Below are 21033 nucleotides of genomic sequence, written 5' to 3' on the forward strand. Positions count from 1 at the left end.
GAAAGGGAATTTCTCGGTTACGTATGGTAACCCTCGTTCCCTGAAGGAGGGAACGGAGACGTCACGTCCCGTCGCCACAGCTCCTGTACCACCGCTGAGCGGCCGGGTCACCGGCTCGGCTCCTCAGCGAAAACCTGAATATGCGTTGCATCTGCTGCCTACTTATACTCACGCTGTGATCAGCAGCAGCTGGATGCAATAATCGCATGCCAATGTGCATTGGCTCGTTTAGTTTACACTCGAAGTGGATTGGTCCCTCTAAGCGAGATCCCAATTTCGTCGGTCAACCGACGTGACGTCTCCGTTCCCTCCTTCAGGGAACGAGGGTTACATACGTAACCGAGACGTTACATAAGTAACCTGAGACGTTTGTCACGGTCTGAAAAGAATGATTCCAAAATCCTTCAGGAAACATTTGTAAGTTATTTTAGCTGTTTGTGCATGTTTTTGTCCTTCCGTCATCTGTTTTTAAACGTATTCAATATTTCCCATCTGAACGCAAGAGGTAGAAGGAGATACCTGGAGAGAATCATGCAATCGGTGGTGGTCCATGGTGCAAGAAGACTAGAATATCTGGATCCATGTGATGTGCGCAGCAGAATAAAAGAGTGAATGGAAACTAATCCCAAAACACACTTTCACTAGTCGACAGGAACTGCTCATTAAATACCAGGGTAGCTAAAATAATGATGCAACATGTAAAAACATTCAGATCTTAGTGCTGGAGAAGAATAACAAAAACAACATTGTACATGCAATCCCAAAAAGGAACAAGAAATAAATAATTAAAATGACCAATGAGATGACATAGGACATTTTACTAAAAAAAGAAAGAAAGAAAGAAAGAAAGAAAGTCTAAAGTTTTAGAACTCCAAACTTCCTCCTCCTCCTCAAAAAAAAAAAAGACAAACACTGCAACAAGTAATGTTAACATATTAATAATATTGCAGTAATATTAAAGTCCTCTGCGATAATTGTCACTGCAGTCAATAACTGAAACGCAAGATTGCCGGCAGATACGTTTGTATTAAAACGAGTCAAATTAGCATCAGTGTTATGAACAAATGACTAACACTGGCCACATGGTTGCTTATTTAAAATACTTCAAATTCATTAATATTACACTCTAAAAAATGCTGGGTTAAATACAACCCAGTGCTACCCAGCATTTTTTTGAGTGTAGAAAGTTAAGAAAAATTCATATGTGCATCCAGATGTTGTGAATTAGGTGAACATTTTTCAAGAGAAGAAATAGTGTGTGTACAAATACAAAATGGTATGTGCAATTATTAATAAATGAGACCCATTATTTATAATTTCACATGCAAATTTACTAGTATTAAGATTAAAAGCACAGAGGAAAAAGTAAGCAAGCAAGTAAGTAAATAAACAATAAAACATTGCCAGTTTAATTGTAATTCGGTTCAATTATGTTTGGCCCCTCAAAAGAAAATAGAAAAAAAAAAACTTTACCAACAATACCAGTGGTCCCCAGAGAAAATTATTATAAGAGCCTTTAAAAATAATCTCTATTAATTGTTTGGAAGACTGCCTATCATTTAGCATGCTTTTGCCAATTTTAACTCTGAGACAGGTGAGGAAATGGGGACAGAGAGGTCGAGTGGGACCGTACACAACACAAGTGAACATTGAGTTTTTAGCTGAACCCAGTGCTATTGCTAGAAATATAAAATTACATAAATGTTTGATGAAAAACAGCTGGCATACATTCCTACATTAACCATCCAGTGATCTAAAAGGGGCCAAAATTTGTAAGCGCCAAAGTCACAGTAGTGAATATTGCAACCACATCCTCTATAGAAACATTCCCATTGATATCTCGTCTATTGCCAATACCATTGTCATTGACATACAGCTACACCTCCCCAACCTCAGCATCCATCTGCCCATGTTGAATCATTAAGATCATTACCAGTCATACCAGGAACTCTGCTCTGCATGAAAGTTTATTCAACCTAGCATTTCTGGGACAGACTGCTTGATGAGGCTATGCATTCCCAACTGCTGTCCACGTTATGAAACATTTGATTATGTAAACACACAGGAAGCCTAAAGCATGCACTTCATATCTCCAGCTGAATTTCCCTTGATTTTGAATATCTCCTGATTTTGGATCTGTGCAAAAATACAAACAGCACATTATTATAAGTTATGAGCGCTTCAGTTGTTTGCAATGTATCCAGTCAGGCTGGTGTAACAATGTGCCCTAACCAGGTGTGACGCGACAAGCTTCAAGAGGAGAGTAATTTGTCTGTCCACACTGAGGACAAAAATGCAGAATAACATGACACAATTACAGAAAATCAAACATAGATAATGATATGGCCATGTGGAGTGTAATTTTGAACCAATAAGACAATAAGTGGTTGAGGCTAACCAGTGCAGGGGTGTACAGTTAGGTCCATATATATTTTGACACTGACACAATTTTCATAATTTTGGCTCTGTATGCCAACAGAATACAATCAAGATGAAATTGAAGTGCAGACTTTAAACTTTAATTCAAGGGGTTGAACAAAAATATAACATAAAATGCTTAGGAATTACAACCATTTTTATACACAGTCCTCCCATTTTCAGGGGCTCAAATGTAATTCGACAAATAAATATAATCATAAATAAAATGTTCATTTTAATATTTTGTTGAGAATCCTTTGCAGGCAATTACTACCTTAAGTCTGGAACTCATAGACATCACCAAAGGCTGGGTTTCTTCATTTGTGATGCTTTGCCAGGCCTTTACTGCAGCTGACTTCAGTTGTTGTTTGTTTGTGGGTCTTTCTGTCTTTAATTTTGTCTTTAACAAGTGGAATGCATAATCAATCGGGTTGAGATCAGGCGATTGACTTGGCCATTGCTTTATGGACTTGCCATCTACTTTTTACCTTCAAAAACTCCTGGGTTGCTTTTGCTGTATGTTTTGGGTCATTGTCCATTTGTACTATAAAGCGCCGTTCAATCAACTTTGCTCCATTTGGCTGAATCTGGGCAGAGAGTATACACTTCAGAATTCTTCCGGCTGCTTCTGTCCTCTGTCACATCATCGCTAAACACCAGTAACCCAGAGCCACTGGAAGCCAGGCATGCTCATGCCATCACACTGCTCCACCATGTTTCACAGATGACGTTGTATGCTTCGGATCATGAGCTGTTCCAAGTCTTCTCCATACTTGTTTCTTTCCATCATTTTGGTACAGGTTGATCTTAATTTCAGCTGTCCAAAGAATACTTTTGCAGAAGTGGTCTGGCTTTTCTTTTTAGATGTTTTTTGGCAAAGTCTAATCTGGTCTTGTTTGCACCTTGTGGTGAACCCTCTGCATTTGCTCTCGTGAAGTCTTCTCTTGATTGTAGACCTTGACAGTGACACGCTTACCTCCTGGAGAGTGTTCTTCACTTGGCTGGATGTTGTCAAAGGGTTTTTCTTTACCATGGAGAGGATCATCAAATCATCCACCACTGTTGTCCTCCGTGGACATCTAGGCCTTTTTATGTTGCTGAGCTCACCAGTGCATTCTTTTTTTTCTCAGAATGTACCAAACTGTTGATATCGACTGTTTCACCTGCATGGAGAGCTCCTTTGACCGCAGGATGTGGGTTCACAGCAACAGCTTCCAAATGCAAATGGCACACTTAGGAATCAACTCCAGACTTTGTACTTGCTTAATTGATGTAGAAATAACGAAGGAATAGCCCATGCCTGTCCATGAAATGGCTTTTGAGTCAACTGTCCAATTACTTATGGTCCCTTGAAAAGGGGGGGAGGTACATGTTAAAGAGCTGTAATTCCTTAACTTTTCCTCCAAGTGTCATACCCTCAAATTAAAGCTCAGAGTGTGCACATTAAGCCCATATTCATTATATAAATGTAACTTGAATATGTTTTGGTCAACAGCTAAAATAATAACAATTTTGCCTGTGTCCAAATATATATGGACCTAACTGTATTTAAAAATATACACATTAACATTATTAAAAATGTTTTTTTTCAATGGAAGTGAGAATTACTTTCCCTAACTGAAGATTACATTCTCAGTTTGCTCTGAAACATGACATGAAGGTCACTCACTTAACTTGGGTCTTTTATAAGCATATTTTAATTAAGCATGCTTAATAAAACCATGGTTAAAAGCCTCCATAACAATCATGAGTGCATTTCACCATGACTTTGAGAGAATCAAGCTTTTTAGAGTTTTAGAGTTGCATTCAATAGTATTTTAAAGTACTGTACATCTACATTCTGAAAAATGCTGGGTTAAATACAACCCAGTGCTGGGTGAAATATGGACAAACAGAGCAATTGGGTTGCTTTGACCCAGCGGTTGGGTTAAATGTTTAATGAAACAAATTTAACTACCATATCAAATGGTACTACCTTCTGGGTAGTAACCCAACCGCTGGATCAAAACAACCCAATTACTGGGTTTGTCCATATTTTACCCAGCACCGGGTTGTATTTAACCAAGCATAAGTATTAAAAACCAAGTATTTAACCTTCAAGATTCCTAGAAAGAAAAAAATACACCTTTATAACTTTAATAAAGTGCATCTCTGATGCTATTAACGACACCATAAATTGATGTTTCTCAAAAATAAATACAAATAAATACTTTCATAAATTTCGATGTAGATGACTTCTTATGTTCTAACAATCACTTTTACTTAAGCTGTGTATGAGAAATTATTAAAGCCCACAGCTTTCTGACAAAAGAAGTTTGACGCAGCAGTAGTGAGACACTTTTTCCCTGCACAGTTTGATCCAAAAAATGAATAAAAAGGAAGGGGAGGCAACCAGGCCGAGACACTGAAACAGCACAGTAAATGATGCTTCAGTCTGATGCAGCCTACTTCAAGTAACTCAGATCAGACAATGAAAGACACGCAGAGCGGCTCTGCTACACACGAACAAGACCACACTCATCCATCTCCCTCCTACCACCTCACTCCCAAAGCTAATATGTGTAGTGAACGTATTTCCTCCCATTAATCCAGCCGCCAAATGCTCTGATAAGGAAAGAAGTTAAAAATCCAACTCTGCTGTACATAGATATGCATTATGATGCATCTTATAAAAGCATATAAGGATGATTTCATATAACTTTACGTTCACAGAGCAAAGTCTGTTAGTTTGTTTATTTAGCATAAATAAATCCTTAGCCTGTACGTCTTCTTAAATAAGACTAGGAGGTAGGGCTGCACGATTAATCGAAAAAAGCCGGTTCTGTAATCAGCAGGAAATCATCATCACGTGTTTTCAGATGGAGCAGAATTTACTACACATAATACGCCGTAGTTCAGACAAGTTACGCAAAAAAATCGCAGACGATTTTATTGCGCGATTATGAAATCGAAGAAATCGTTCACGATAATGACAGCTGTTTGCATAGCTTCTCAGTGAACTACGGCTCTGTGAAGTAAATGCTGCTCCATCTGAAAGCATGTGAAAATACCACATTTAATAACATATTTTTACTCCAAACTCACTTCATAACGTCAGTCGAGTGTTTGAAAGAAATCCTTCTGTGAGATGATGTGGCTTCTTAGAATAAGGCACGCAACATATTTCATAGTATTTAAGCAGTGATAAAGGCATTGCATTATAAATATACTTTATTTTAATGAAAATTATAATAATAAATACTCAGATAAACCGTATATTGCCGTAGTCGTGTGTTTATTAGTCACGTTGAATCAATGAAAGCAGTTGAATCTTTTGTTTATTCAGCTGCAGCGATAGGCATTTTCTGGGTTTCTTCTGCGAGGCGTATTTGGAGTTTCGGCGTGAGAGCGCCCTCTGGCCTTTGAGATTGGATGGAGATTTACTGCTGATCACAGAACCGTGCTTCACTGAAAGATACGCATGACAATCGCAGCTTCTGTCGAATCGCGATCTCGATTCCATTTCGATTTATCGTGCAGCCCTACTAGGAGGCTCTAAAGCACAGCCAAGCAACTGGAAAAACCTCAAGACTAATGCACTAAAGAGATAGACGTCATGTACCCTTCACTATCCATTAGTTAACAAGCAAAATTAATGAAATAAAAGGTGATATAATGCTCTGTGCCATCTTCCTGGAATTTGATGCAAGTGTCTAAAAGACAAGAAAAAACTATTTTAGCCAAAGCCTCCAGACAGTAATTTGATGAAGTTTAATGGGGAGTGATGAGGTCTGTAGTCAGAGACCACCTCTTCATTGAGGTTTAATAAATACAATTATGATTGGCACAGATTGCAGGGTAACCCTTAACTCGCCAAGCAGAGCGGCTCTTAATTAATGCCGCAGATTTCATCTGATATGCACAATAAATTACAATATAGTGTAACGAGACATAGCACAACACAGAATGGACTGGAATATTTACCTTCATAATAGATTTTAAAGCCATGCGCGCTCACGGCGAAGTCACTGGTGAGTCTCAAGGAGAATACAGATCCAGTGCTTGTGACGGGAGGTGGGATTTGGAAACCCGTTAACCTAAAGAGACCAAAGAGAAGAGAAATAAGCATAAGTTAGAAAAGAAAGATCTTATAACACATATCATCTTATAACATTTTTAGAAGTTTTCAGCACTCACTGTATGCACGGTGTTCGTTTTGTGATTTTTGTGATATTGAAACACAACTGATGATTTTTTGAGATACAATACTGTATAATAAATGAATATTCTTTATTCAGCAAGGATACATAAAATTTTTCAACAATGACAGTAAAGACATTTATAATGTTACAAACTATTTATATTTCAAATAAATGCTGTTCTTTTGAACTTTCTATTTATCAAAGGATCCTGGAGGGAAAATCCACAAAACATTTAAAGAAGCACAACTTTTTTCAACGTTGATAATAATGAGAAATATTTCTTGAACATCAAATTGTAATAATACTTCACACTTTTTATTGCATTTTTGATGCAACAAATGCAGCCTTGGATTCTACAAAAATAAAATAAAAATCTTTAAAAAGTCTTACTAACTCCAAACATTTATATTTGTAGTTGTGTATTTGTTTTGTAACACAGACAAACAAAGGTTGGACTCAACCCTATAATAATTTATTTATTAAAATAACAAATACGTTTTTTCCCATGTGGTGCAAGGCTTCCATTTTCGCGAGACGTGACATACGTACCAATAAGTACATATCAATGCAGTTTCCAAATGAAATGAACACTAGGTTCAGTAAAACTCTGACACCTTTTATTCCTTTTCACACAAATTTACAGTTTCGATTAATAAAGCGTAATTTTCGCACAATTACTTGAAGAATATATTGTATTGACTTAAAAAAAAATTGTAATATGCTGGGAGATTTGAAAACTGATGTTTTTGAATGTTAGCATCACACATATCCAGCTTCATATCTATAGGTTTTCCTAGATGGTAGGTTTGTTCGGTAGCTCACGGAGTACGGAGACGTACTTGAGAGGCGAGGAGCTCTGGTTCGAATCCTGTGTAACTACGGTTCGAAAAAACAGTTCAAATCTGCATATAAGGAAGTTCACAGTTGCATCAACAAATGCGTTTTTATATCAGTTTTGCATTTGTTAACACTATCGGGTAGGTTTAGGGTTGGGTTTGGTGTAGGGCAAACTTCCAACACGATAGAGCATTAACATTTAGCGACAGCCCCCGGATATTTGAACTCTGAACCGCCACAATACGTACCTGAAGCAACGTAATAAAAACACAGCAATACGTACCTATATCAACGTAATAAAAACGTGCCAGGGTTCACGTATTGAACCCGTGTTTTAGCGCCACTCAGTGGACATTTCTCTTTGAAACTGCGGCGAAACGTGCAGTAAGGTACGTAAAAACAGTGTTGCAGAAAAGTACCCAGAGGTACGTATTTTTATGAGACCAGGTTAAAAAAAAAAAAACCTCAGTGCTTATGACAACATGACTAAAATATAGAAAACATAGTGTAAAACTAATTTGATATGGCAATGTTTAGTTAAATCTGAACCTGTCTTCTCAGAATGCTCATATTATTGCACATTATTTCTTGATGTGAAAGCGCTGGGTTTCTTCCTCGCTTTATTTAAGCTCCAGAATAATCCCCAATGCTCATGTGTGCATGCAAAAAAGTCATTTCGTCAAACCACTCCTTGGGGGCATCCAGACATCACCAACATTATAAGCCACCAGCATGCTACAGAACATATATTTAGAGGCATTGACGAAACACACACTCTGCATAAGGAAATCGTGTGTTAGCAGAGCTGCTGGTTATCTCCATTTAGAAAATCGTTTAGGTCAGCAACATGTTAGGATGCGGAGAGGTTTTTAAAAGTATGTGTGGGTATTTGCTCAAAACTGTGTGCGTCAGCTAATGTGCGTCACATGGACAGAATTTCTTTTGTTTATGCTAATGAACTCACAGTGAGACTGAAATATTTATAAATGGCTATGAATAATATCCTTAGGACACTGTAATTTTGTTTTAATAATATTAACCTTTAAACTTGTCATAAACTTCAAAGACTGTTAGAGAATAGATTAAAAGACCTATGTTCCTAAATCTTATGTAAATTCACACATGACCCAGTTGCTTCTTAAAAAAGAATAATCTCTTTTTTCCTTCAAATGTTTAGCCAACCATATTAAAAAGGTGAAATAACAAACAAAACATAGTAAAAGGCTTGGAATAAAGCATTTTCCTTTTACGGGAAGGGAAATATTGAGGCTAATGATTTAACATTTTCAGCCAATCAGAATATTGAGGTGTAAATTACAGCTGTTTAATTTCGGATTTAAATGGAATAAACCTCTTTTATTATTTGGTGCTGTACACACAATGTTTATGCAATGAAAAGTAACTTGGGAAAGAAGAAAAAAAAACTTTTATACGAAACACTAAATACTGTGCATCTCTGCCAAACTGCATCATGGGAAGTGAGGCATTAAATACTAAGTAAATCACCATCTTGTGCTCTCTTGGCAGAGTCTCCCTGAATAAAGCCAACACTCTACTATTGTCTGAATTTCATTATTCTTGCTGGACAAGCGAAATGATTTGGATCTGTGAGGCTGGATGGCACAGAATCTCCCAGTACTGCCTTAATGTATATTGTGTATGGATACATTCATGCTTTGGTGGACTTCACAGGACATTCATCCATCTTCAGTGAGACTCCAAATCAGTTTGTTTGTACTTAATATCACTGTACAATGTTATAGATCTTCTGTTACAGTCTTGGGGTGAGTTAAAGCATGCATACAAACTGCTACTTGCATATCAGACAGCGGGACCGGGTTTTAAAGGTTGTTGGAGATCAGTGGCGCTTGAGTTCTTTAAAAGGAACAGCAGCTCCGTTCAGAGTCCATCCATCCCCAAGGGCTTCGCTAACTGCTTTTTTCGACTACTGCGTGAGTTGGAACAAATCTATCTCCTCACTCTGCCCACAGCCAAAACAGTCGGGAGCCTCCACTCTCTGCTGCTCGTTAGATGATCATCGGGGCTTAAATCGCTTGGACATTCTGCTTCTGGCCCGAGAACATGCAGCAAACTCCTCTGTCTTTAAGCTCCCAGCCACCAACCAGCTCACACTGCACACTTTAAAAGGCACCATACTGACAGGGTCAAAAACCAGCCTGTCATACGAGTTAGGATTAAAAGGATGGTTTAACCGAAAACTGTCCAGAAAATGAAAGATCCTTGTGTAGGCAATAGTGTTCCAGCATCAAACCTTTGACCTCAAGTGTTTCATAAAATGTTCAAAGGCAGTACAGAGACGGCAAAGACTTAAGTACTGTTTGGATGGGATTTCAACATTTACAGAACATCTGAGTTAACAGGGGATTTCAGCAGTGATTTCATGTACTGGTTCAGGCAAGATTGGAAACTGTAGTTTTTAGTCGATTGTCTGAATATGGACAGAATTACGGTCAAAGTTTATGCTGCTACTGTATGGTATAAGCGCATGTCAAAAAGTATTTCCAGAAGGACTTTTGGATTAATTCCCGCTTTTAAACTCACAGATTTGGCTTCAGACAGGAATTATTATCACATAACCCCGATGTTCCTCAAAATAATACAGTATTTAATTCGGCTGTAAAGGTTCGTAGGACAAAAACACCAATATTTCAACATTTTCTAGAACATTTTTTGACGTTTACACGTATTTGTCTTGGAAGAACATTCACTATCCTAAATGATTCACGACTGTAATGCCTTTCTCATTTGAATGGAGAGGGCAGTCTATATTTCATTTTTCTTTCTTATGTCAAATGAGTGCTTCCAACTTGGTAGAAAATTACCAAAATCCCGTTTTGCCATGAGGAAAAAAAAACACTTTGATCCACTGCTAGAAGAACATGAAACATTTCCACAAAGACACCATTACACCCCTGCCTCTAATGTTGCTTTATTCCTAATGTGCATTTCCCCTCCTTTTAATCCGGTAATTACATTTTGCCAAATATGCTCATTCATACTCATACTCATTTATTTATATGATGAGATTTCTCTGTTTCTGTCTCAACGTCAGTCTCTCTCTTCTTTCTCTTTCTGTCTGTCTGTCCCATTAAGCACTTAAAGAGTGGTAAAGCTGGGGAGGAATAAATAAAAACACTCAGCATTGCCACAGAGGTAGTGCAGTGTGGAATCATGAAAAAATGAGGTGTCTTTACTGCTTAGGGTTTGATTGGAGGGTTTGATCTGCTCCAGTAGCATCTGTTTCAGGGTATTCATTATATACAGTCAGAGTGGGAGCTTATGAGCCAATAAAATCATGTTATTCTGTAAGTGAAAATTCATCTTTTCTAAGTACTTTCCTTAATCAGAGTGCGATATTCAAAGTCATAGATTCAAGTCAATTGATTTTTTCCCTCATTAAAAGTCCTCGGGTGTTAAAGGATAATGTGATTCCACAGGGAAGGTGCAGTTCCTCTGCTTATTTGATTGTTTTCAGCTTGCCGTGGTTACATACGATCGCATCTGAGAGAGTAACATGTTAGGATGAGAGTAAAGACGGATGGGTTTAATAAAGATATTTAAACCGGGTTATGAGGTCTTGTACGTTGCTTAGGGACTTCAACCACAACACAACTGAACTTGATGAAGATGGAGATGTCAAGACAATCAATTTCTCTCACTGGAGAACTAGACACAGGTCAAACAGCGAGGTCATTTATTGGTTTTGTGGATCTGCAGGGTGTTCGACCAATTTAAACTGGACACCTTTGAAGTCAGATGTGAGATTTTGAAACGTGGGTAGAAAATACTTGGTGTCATGTAGCATTACATTGATCTTTATCATTTTTGAGACTTCTAAAAAGGTAAATAATGGATATTATGACGCATTACAAGACTTACACAATGATTTCTGTGAGAGGAGTCTCACATAACGTCCATAACAGTATATTATGCCTCAATTATATTTAATAATCATCAACCTCAAAAAGTCAACAATCTGATAGCTCATTACTGATAAATGCCTGATATTAAAAGTCTATAGGATTTTGTCTAATGCAAAAATAAAACGCTACCTAAAGTCAGTTGTTTTAAATGTTACAATGCAACTAATTTAACATGCATAATAAAGCATGAATGATTAAAAAGTTGGCACTGCTTTAAGTGTGACAGTCCAAAGAAACACAAACTTTTAACTGGCCTATTTGGTGTTCTAGAAATAAAACAGCACTTGTGATTTTCACTGTGAAATTCTAAATATAATAGTAAACTATGCTTGCTTTTGAGAAATCCTAAGTACAGTGTAGTGGGCCATAGCTGGCACAACACAGATGGACACAAGTTTGTATGAATATACATATACACCCACACACTGAAATGTTTTGGCATCTTCCTATACTATACTGATTGTGTGAGTCTATTTATATTACAAGGACATTACTTCCAAGAACATAATTTATATTCTAGCTATATGGCAAAAAGCATCAAATATATGAAAGAATGGTATAGAAAACCACATATGCAGCAATGGGAATAAAAAAAAAAGCAACCTATAACAGTGAGTTTTTGATGACTGACCGCACATTTACTTTTACCATTTGACATTTTATACATCCCTTCATATGGGACATTACTATTAAATCTAAATATTGATGAAGGGGGCTTAGAGTTCAGGGAAGCTTTCAGCCTAATGAAAACAGATGATATCATGGTTCCCCCCAAAAGATGTAATGCCTCTCATGGGGAAAAACAGTCCATAAATCTTCATTTGTCAAGATGGCTCTTGCAGATAGTCATTCATAACTTTGAGCTCACTTCTTTCAAAGGTCTGTGGCATATTGGAAGGCAATGAACTTAAGTTCAGAATTTATGCAATTGCCACAATTGTGAAAGTCAATAAAAGTAACCCGGGACGTTTCTTTGTAAGCAATTCTGTGTTTCTATAAATGAAAAAAACTCAAACTGACAGCCGTATAAAATTACCAACCAGGATAACTAAGCAATTTGAGAATCTATAAAGAAAGTTTCCTCCAAAATGCAATTTTTGAACATTGCTTGATGTATTAAAATGCTGTAGCAAAGGGGAAAATGGAACAGCTTCAAGAAACTGACTTGCCAGAAATATAGACCTGTCTTAACACTATTAAAGCTTCACAAGTTCACTCCACTGATAATGAATATCAGCATCCCAGTCATATTTACTCAAATTTCCGCTGCTTAAAGAATATGATATCTAATATTAGCTCATTTCAGTCCATTGACAATTATGTGAGCTCACTCTTTTATCTGTTATCCATGAATCCTTGTTTTAGTTTAAAATGACCTTCAAACAATGTGCAAAGTCCCCAAAGAACTAAAATGAAAAAAGTACAATAAGTCATGAGAGACTGAGTTTTAGAGTGAATCCATCACAACTGACTTCTCGAAAGTTAAACGTTACATCTGTCCACATCTATATCCATTTCAACATGAAAGTTACACCTAGTTCAATTCATTCATTTACTGTAAATTCACAACATAACTACATTAGCTTACATGAACTGTAAAACATGTACAATATGATACAATTACATAAATTATTATGATATTATCACAATATTAAGTTGACACCCTCAAGTAAGTTAACTCTAAATCTTTTATTTTAGTGGATCAGTTTCATTTCCTTTCCATTGTGTAAAAATCAAGCTACAATTAAAGTTTAAATGCCTGAGCATATTTCTGAATGTCTTCTAAGAAGAAATACTTCCTTACACTTCAAGACATGTTCATTTTTTAAGTTTCAGTTGAGATCAAAAGGTTCTGCATAACAAGAACGACCCACACCAGTCAAGTTAAGAACCACTGCTTTAGATTTTAACTTTCAAACAGTTTCCCATCAGTAGAGTAATTAAACGAGGACAAGACAAGTGTGTGGGCGAGCGATACCTCGAGAGATCCATTCCCAATATCTGTGACCACTCAGCGAATCAAACACTGTATCTCCTACGCCTCGAAAAAAAATCGCAAAGTTGTGTGGCAAAATACGGCGGGCTATAGCATGCCCCAGCTGCTAATGCTGCAGCTCACTACCCCAGATTAAAACCCTTCTGTTCCTTCTATATCTGCCCAGCCAGACGTACCACTCACACAGGCATACCGTCTTATCAAAATCCACATTCCATCAGCACCATACTCTCCCTCAGTGGGGGGGAATTGCCTGCATTCCACCCCAGCTCCCCCCGTCCCCCCACCCCAAAGCAATCTGCTGCTGAGGACAGTTCTAGTCTCCCACTCAAGCAGACCCAGCTATTTATATGGTACCTTCTGTTCACTAACATGGACACTGATGCACTTGTCTGGCTAATGAGCTTGGGATTTTATGAGGCAAGCATAGTGGTGTATGACAGAAGAGTGGGTTTCGCCTCTGGCTGAAAGACATTTGTTTTGCTACCTTTTTCAGTTGTTAAAGAACATAATCTTTATGTACGCAAACTCTTTTTGGTGGGGATTCTTAATTATTACAGGAACAGTCTACTTAGAAATAACATGTCATGTCATTCTAAATTACCATTTCTGACTTTGGATGCATATATGAACTAACTGAGATCTTGAGATGAAGATTTTTGGTCAGTTCCTTACACAAAGTTAACATATGGCACAAGAAGGTTACACTTTATTTTGATGGTGCCCTTTAGACATTCTAAGTTGACATGCAGTTGCACAGTTACAGTAGAATGTCCGTTGAGGGACTATCAAAATAAAATGTTAGCAGATATTAAGCATACAGACTACTAATGACTGGTAGTTGACGCGTAGTTGCAAAGTTACTAGTCAGAATGTCTAACAGGGATCATTAAAATAAATTGTTACCCTTTGGGAGACTTAGACTAGGCTATAGTATATGATTCGTATTTCATATAAACTATTTTTATGGTGCTTTTTTTTCCCATAACAAATGCTATCACTACTAAAAGAGCTATATTTACCAATTTAGGGGTCATACTCAAATGTCATACTCAGTCACTTGAGAAATTAATAAATAATTGGAAAAACAATCAATAAACCAATGTAAAAAAAAAAAAGTTAAAAAGTGTAATAATAATAAAAAAAACTTTATCCCTATAGAGCTGCTTTGAAACAATCTTGTATAAAGTCCTAAATAAATAAATGTGACTTGACTTGAATTTAAATAATAATGAAGATAAGCAAATTGAAAATACAATCTAATATAGAAATAAAGATTTTTCAACCACTTCTTAACCACAAATACATTTTCTATTTCATTATTTCTATATTAGTAACTGATGAAGAATTAAGCATTAATTATACAATCTTAAAACTATTCACATGTTGGGTACATAACTGACATATTAATTTTTTTAAATACATTTATCAATTCCTCAGTTGACCTCATATAATTATTTAGACCCCTATTTAATGATTCTTCCAAAAAAACAAAAAAACAAAACAGATTTGGCACATTCATTTATTTGTGAACTATTCCTTTAAATGCAGGTAATACATTTCCAAGACTGCCTCTTCTGAGGTAAGTGCCTGCAAAATATATTGAAAAAAAATGTAAGAAAATAATATATGCTGAGTAACTTCAAAGATTTATCACAGACCCTTTCAAAACATTGTGATGTTTGATCTCACTGTATTTTTGGCTTTTTATTAGCTCATCTTTGTTAAGTGGAGAGACCTGTCTACTCCCACTCAGTATGACTGACTTGATCTAGAATCAGATCGGAGGCAATCAAGCGGGGGAAGTTTTGATAACAAAAGCGACCTACAGTGTGGTTGAGGGGGAGGACATCGCACGTCATATGCTGTGTGGACTCACGGAAATAATTCAGACTGTTGAATAGCAGTCACCCTCGCCTTCATGGCGGTCTACAAAAACACAGCTCGGTCCTGACTTGTTAATCTACAGAAGCAATCAGTGAGGGACAGCCAGACTGTTTATTCAAGCCACATACTGTAGATTGCCTAATACTATATCTATTCACTGGTCAGCAAGCAGTGACCTATTCACTAAATGCTAATTCTACCAAGTAGCTCTAGCTTTGGTTAATTCACTCCCAATGCTCTCAAATAGCTTTTCAAACAGCATGGATGCAGGTCGATCTACGTAAACATGAGTCTTTGTAGCGGTCTGGCACCTGATTTATGAGTTTGGCCTGGTAGGAGAAGCGAGGCCATGGTTCCACATGCTGCTCTTTCATCTGGGTAAAGGTTAAAACAGGCCACGGGACCGCAGCCCTCTAGAAACGTGCTGCCATGCCGTTCATTACAGCAGGCCTAGCTAGAAAGTCCATATGTTGACAGCATCATTGCAGTGACCACTAGATCTAAGGGACCCACAAGCTAATGCACATGGGCTCTCAATTCCTAATGCGCAATCACACAATAATTAATAACAGTTATATGATGACAAATAAAATAGTCAGCTTCTGAGATACAACTTGGACCTGAGCTGAACCAGGAAGAGATCTCAATGCAAAATATACTGCGAGTCAGATATTAGCACAAATGAAGTTTCTGAATGGTGTAAAATCCATCATTAGTATCACTGACATTTATTATCAGGGCAAGATATAATTTTCAGTCACAAGTAATGGTGTCTTTTCTCAATTTGTTAGCGCACAGCTCTGCTCATTAACAGTTTGAAGACATTTCTTTCTTCATTCTCTTCTAAAAATGCAATAAAAATACAAATTGAATGGGGTAATTTGTCTCTGAAAAAGAAACAGGTGAAAATACAAGTCAGAGATATAGTAATAATATCCACTTAAGAAGAAAGATGAATCAGAGACTACCACGTATAATATCAACCTTACATTACACAAATCATTATGTACATTTATTTGCTCTGTTTATATATATGCAATAAATAATGACCACCTTATTTCAATTAATTTGCAATTCATAACCTTATAAAAAATTATCAAAAACACTCAAAGCATACAAGGTACACTTTATAGATGAATGATACTAAGATGAAAGCTTGTTTAAAGATGTTGTCATTGTGCAAAGAAGGAGATCAAAGTATTATTTCATACAGTGTACGGTAATTTGAGAAAAGACAAAACACTGCAAATAGAGGGATTTGAGGTTTCTGGTTTGAATAAAGCTCTTAGGTTATTCCTGGGAATATTGACAAGATCTTCAAATGCCATTTACTCGCTGCTTTAAATAGCAGTTCGGGATCAAACCATCTTTCACTGATCTCTCTGAGCACATGCAGAACAAAGAGCATTTAAATAAACAACCCAAGGCCGAGACATAGAAGTTTGCTTCTACTAAACACAGTCACACCAATGAAGAGAATACAAGTATGATTATTACTGAGAAACAGATTTATTGTCTTTGAGTTACTTCGAATTTGAATAATATTAAACGCAGTACAGCTCTCACTAACAGCAGAATACCTCTTTAAATAAGATCTGAATATGAGAATAATATTCTCAAGAGTGTTTCAACTTTCAGCTACCCAAATCACAGGTGCTTCTGACTGTGACCAATTAAGTTCAGAGAAAGAAACTCCTCTGCAGAACTTTCTAATCTATAATCATATGATATTCACAGTGTTATGTCTTACAACAATTTGACACATTTATAAAATCTTGTAGTGTTATATAAACAGTTTCAATTATTCATGTTTTATTATTATAATACTATATATAAAATTATATAATGCACACACACAGTTTTATATATATATATATATATATATATATATATATATAGATAGATAGATAGATAGATAGACGGACGGACGGACAGGTAGATGGGTAGATGGGTAGATGGGTAGATAGATAGATAGATAGATAGATAGATAGGTAGATAGATAGATAGATAGATAGATAGATAGATAGTGAATATATGAAATATAATATTAGTATATATCTAAACTATAGTATTAGTATATTATAAAAAGTAGATTTTTTTTATTTATTTATTTTTTTTTACGAGGGTTTGCTCTCAATCATCAGGTTTTACTCATACACCACTGACATGAAGCTTGGAGGAACTACTCAGATATGACCTTTTCAGATTTTTTTTAAACCTTGCAGCTATAGGTGTACCACATCCTTTAGCATAATGAGAAAAATATGTCTGTTTGTAAAATGCAGTTTCTTTTCTTGATCAGTACAGTGGGTCCATTTCATCTAATGCATGATAAGTGAGAAATCTGAGATTTTAGGGGGAGGAAAGTCCATTAGCTCAATATCTATTCAAATGGTGCAATTAGCTCTGTTCCATGGATATAAAGGGTCCGTGTGGCTCCAGCACTTGGACTTATTTTTCTTAGTTCTCTGCAAGTTATTAACCTTTGTCTCACTCTTTCTCTTCAGATCTCTTTCTCATCACGTCCTCTTCCTTTCTCTTTGCAAATCATTCCATTGCATCCACACGGATAACAAGCCAAAAGCACCCACGGTCATGGCACTTCAAAGACCCTGGTCAAATATTGACTATAGAAATTAAAATTATCTGATTTCCCCTCACAGGCAATTAGTTTCACAGTTCTGACCATGAACACTTTCCAGTCATGAATCCTGAATGCCTCATAATGCGATAGATTGATTTTTCATAGGAAAACTGTTTCTCTTTCTTTGAAAAGGCTGTTCCCACTGTCACCTGGAGCTGTGTGCTAGCGGCAGCATAATGATGCACAGCACTGGCTAGAAAATAATGTTTAGAGAGGACACAGAGGCTAGTTGTCACTTTTACTATGCTGAATATCTCAGCGTTCTCTATTAGATATTTTTTACTGTCAATGCCCAGAAGAAAGAAGAAGAAGAAGAAGAAAAGGAAAAAGAGTTAATTCAACATATGTTGAATTCATATTTTGTGATAAAATACCCACAGACATAAGAACCTACCTTTAAATTGCCTGCTGTAAATTTTACCGCTAAAATTAATACAGAAGAAATTATGAAAAAAAGTTAAAAAGTATAAGCTAGCATGCAATTTTAAATCAAACCACTGCTAATAGAAAAGGTAAATAAAATAAAATAAATATTAAATTTAACATACAAGATATACATACATGCACTGCCCTGATGAAAACATCTATAAATTAAATACATAATCATTATACACTACTATTCAAAACTTTGGAGTCTGTAATATTTTTTTATGTTTTTTTTTGGAAGTCTTTTATGCTCGCCAAGGCTACACTGATTTGATCAAAATTACAGTAAAAACAGTAATATTGTGAAATTTAAAATAACTGTTTACTATTTTAATATAATTTAATATGTAATTTCGTCTTGTTTTTTAAATTTCTTTATTATTATCAATTCTGACAACAGTTGTGCATGTCTTTATTTATTTATTCATTCATACTTTCATTGATTTAGTTTTTTTCAAGATTTTGGATGTATAAAACCAAAAGAAACAGAAACTGTTTTGACCCAAACTTTTGAATGTTACAGTAGGATAGTTAATCTTAATATAATTGCATGGATGTTTGTCAATGTGGTTATATTGTTCAGTTTTTTACTGCACAGTTATAACACAAGTATGGACAGAATTTGTTTAAAAAAAAAGGACTTTTGTGGAATTGGACTTTTGACTTAATACCTTACAGTTACTGAGATGCCTGGGTCTCCCCTATGCAGTTTGTTAGATTCAAGTAGACGCAGGTACTCCAGAAGTAAATGCTGTTTGGCATTCAGACTGTGATTGAAACCCACCGCATTTGCTGCCATCTGCGTGGATGGCCTTTTCAGAGGTTTTTTTTTTTTTTTTTCAGGGTAAGGGGACTTGGGATGACAGGGTGGAAGGAAATAGAAGAGAAAATAATAATTCTATCACTTTCTTGGTAAGGATTGGCATTTTGCTGATGGGATGAACATTAATAAGAGCACTGCTGAATATTTAATGCCACTGCCATTCTGCTCTAATGTGCGCCTGACTGCACTCATTTGCTGTAAATGTGAGAAATTTATCAAACCGCGCTGTTCATGCCTACATAGTCATTTGTTTTCTGGACTATTCTAGGCAGGAATAACCTGGAGTGCAGAGTGACCCTTATGAGCCTGGATGCTGCAGAGATATATGCTACACCGCTGTAAAGTCATTAGCATGTTGACGCATGTTCATTCATATGTATATAAAATATCTGTCCGAGCATGACATACAATTATGATTGTGTGCATATGGAGGGTTGTATGCTTTGCGTACATTAGCTTATGATTCATATTAGGTGAACTGTTTTCATTCCAATTTGCATAAATAACTTTGACTTGCATAACAAGTTGCTGACATGTGCATGGCCATTTTTCTTTTAATTAAAAACAAGTTTTTAGGTTAAAATCAACATGAATGTATAAGGGAAAATATATATTTAGGACTTGTAACCCTAGTTGTCTTTTTTTTTTATACCATTTCTAAATACCTTCTTACCTTCTTGAATTCATTTTAAATAGGGTTGGGTATCGATTGGGTTTTTTACGATACCGGTGCCAAATCAATACTTTTAAAAAGGTACCGGTGCCTAAACCGATACTTATAAAAAAATAAATAAATACCCAAAATAGGATGGATTGGCCATTATTGAGCGCTATTAAACACATTTAATGTCTGTTTCATTCATACTGGACACCAGAGGGCGCCCTCGCGCAGAAACTCCACATGTGCATCACAGAAGGAATAGGACTCAGGAAATCCCTATGCTCTTTGCTAATATGGACAAAGGCATTGCTTATGCGTTCATATGTGTTAAGGGCTAGATTTTCACTGGAGGAAAAACCCAAAGAGGGGTGAACGCAGCGAAAACTTTACAGTAGATGGGAAACCGATTGCTCCCTCGTGACCTTTTGTAAACTGTATTTATGACAAAGAACTGCACAGATACAGATATGATAACAATCTATCGATAAACACACAACTTGTGTCCTCTGTTTCTGTTTGAGTCCATTAGCGCTGCGCCGCCGCGGTTTGCGGATAGAAAGACGGGGAGGAGATGAAGTCTGCCGCCGTTTTCATATGAAATTTAAAGGGGACTGACTCTGAGGCGATCATGAATTGGTGTTGTCTGTCAAACACAAGTTACTCCAAATTTAGTTTTATAATTTGTAGGAAAGAATGGATCTAAACTCTTTCACCACTAGACTTTTTCATATGAAATTTAAAGGGGACTGACTCTGAGGCGATCACGAATTTGTGTACAGTTTATGGAGCTAATCGCTATAGCCCCGCTAAAAATGGCCTAGCGACGCCCATGCTTCTTACGTACATCTCAGAGAACCAGGACAAATATTTCAATCGATTGCTCAGGCATTTAAGTGGCACCGAAATCTGCGTTGTGATTCGGTTCTAGTACATACCGGTTACATAGGTACCCAACCCTAAATTTAAATGGTCCTAAAACACAAACACACACATGGTTTCTTAAGTATGCAGTGTGAAGTCATGAAATATGCATGCATAATAATTAGAAATGTTTAAAGGGGTCATATGATGCGATTTCAAGTTCCTCTTCAGGAACTCGAGCTGCGTGGGAAAACGCTAGGGGAACGCCTTCTGTGACCACGCCCTGAATCACATGTGAAATCAGTCCAATAGCTGAGCGGGACGTCACGGGCGGGTGACGTCATGACCAGGAAGC

At 36.6% G+C, this 21033-nt stretch overlaps 1 protein-coding gene across 1 annotated transcript in view; it reads right to left on the reverse strand.

The window, feature by feature from the left end:
* csmd3b (CUB and Sushi multiple domains 3b) overlaps positions 1-21033 on the reverse strand; it is a 445596-nt gene that overhangs the window by 331461 nt on the left and 93102 nt on the right. The window contains exon 3 of the mRNA XM_016441913.1: positions 6382-6494. Coding sequence (XP_016297399.1) covers positions 6382-6494 — 113 coding nt within the window. The remainder of the gene's footprint in view (positions 1-6381; positions 6495-21033) is intronic.

This window comes from Sinocyclocheilus anshuiensis, unplaced genomic scaffold (assembly GCF_001515605.1).
Source record: "Sinocyclocheilus anshuiensis isolate Anshui unplaced genomic scaffold, SAMN03320099.WGS_v1.1 scaffold195, whole genome shotgun sequence".
In the NCBI taxonomy this organism is placed as follows: Eukaryota; Metazoa; Chordata; class Actinopteri; order Cypriniformes; family Cyprinidae; genus Sinocyclocheilus; species Sinocyclocheilus anshuiensis.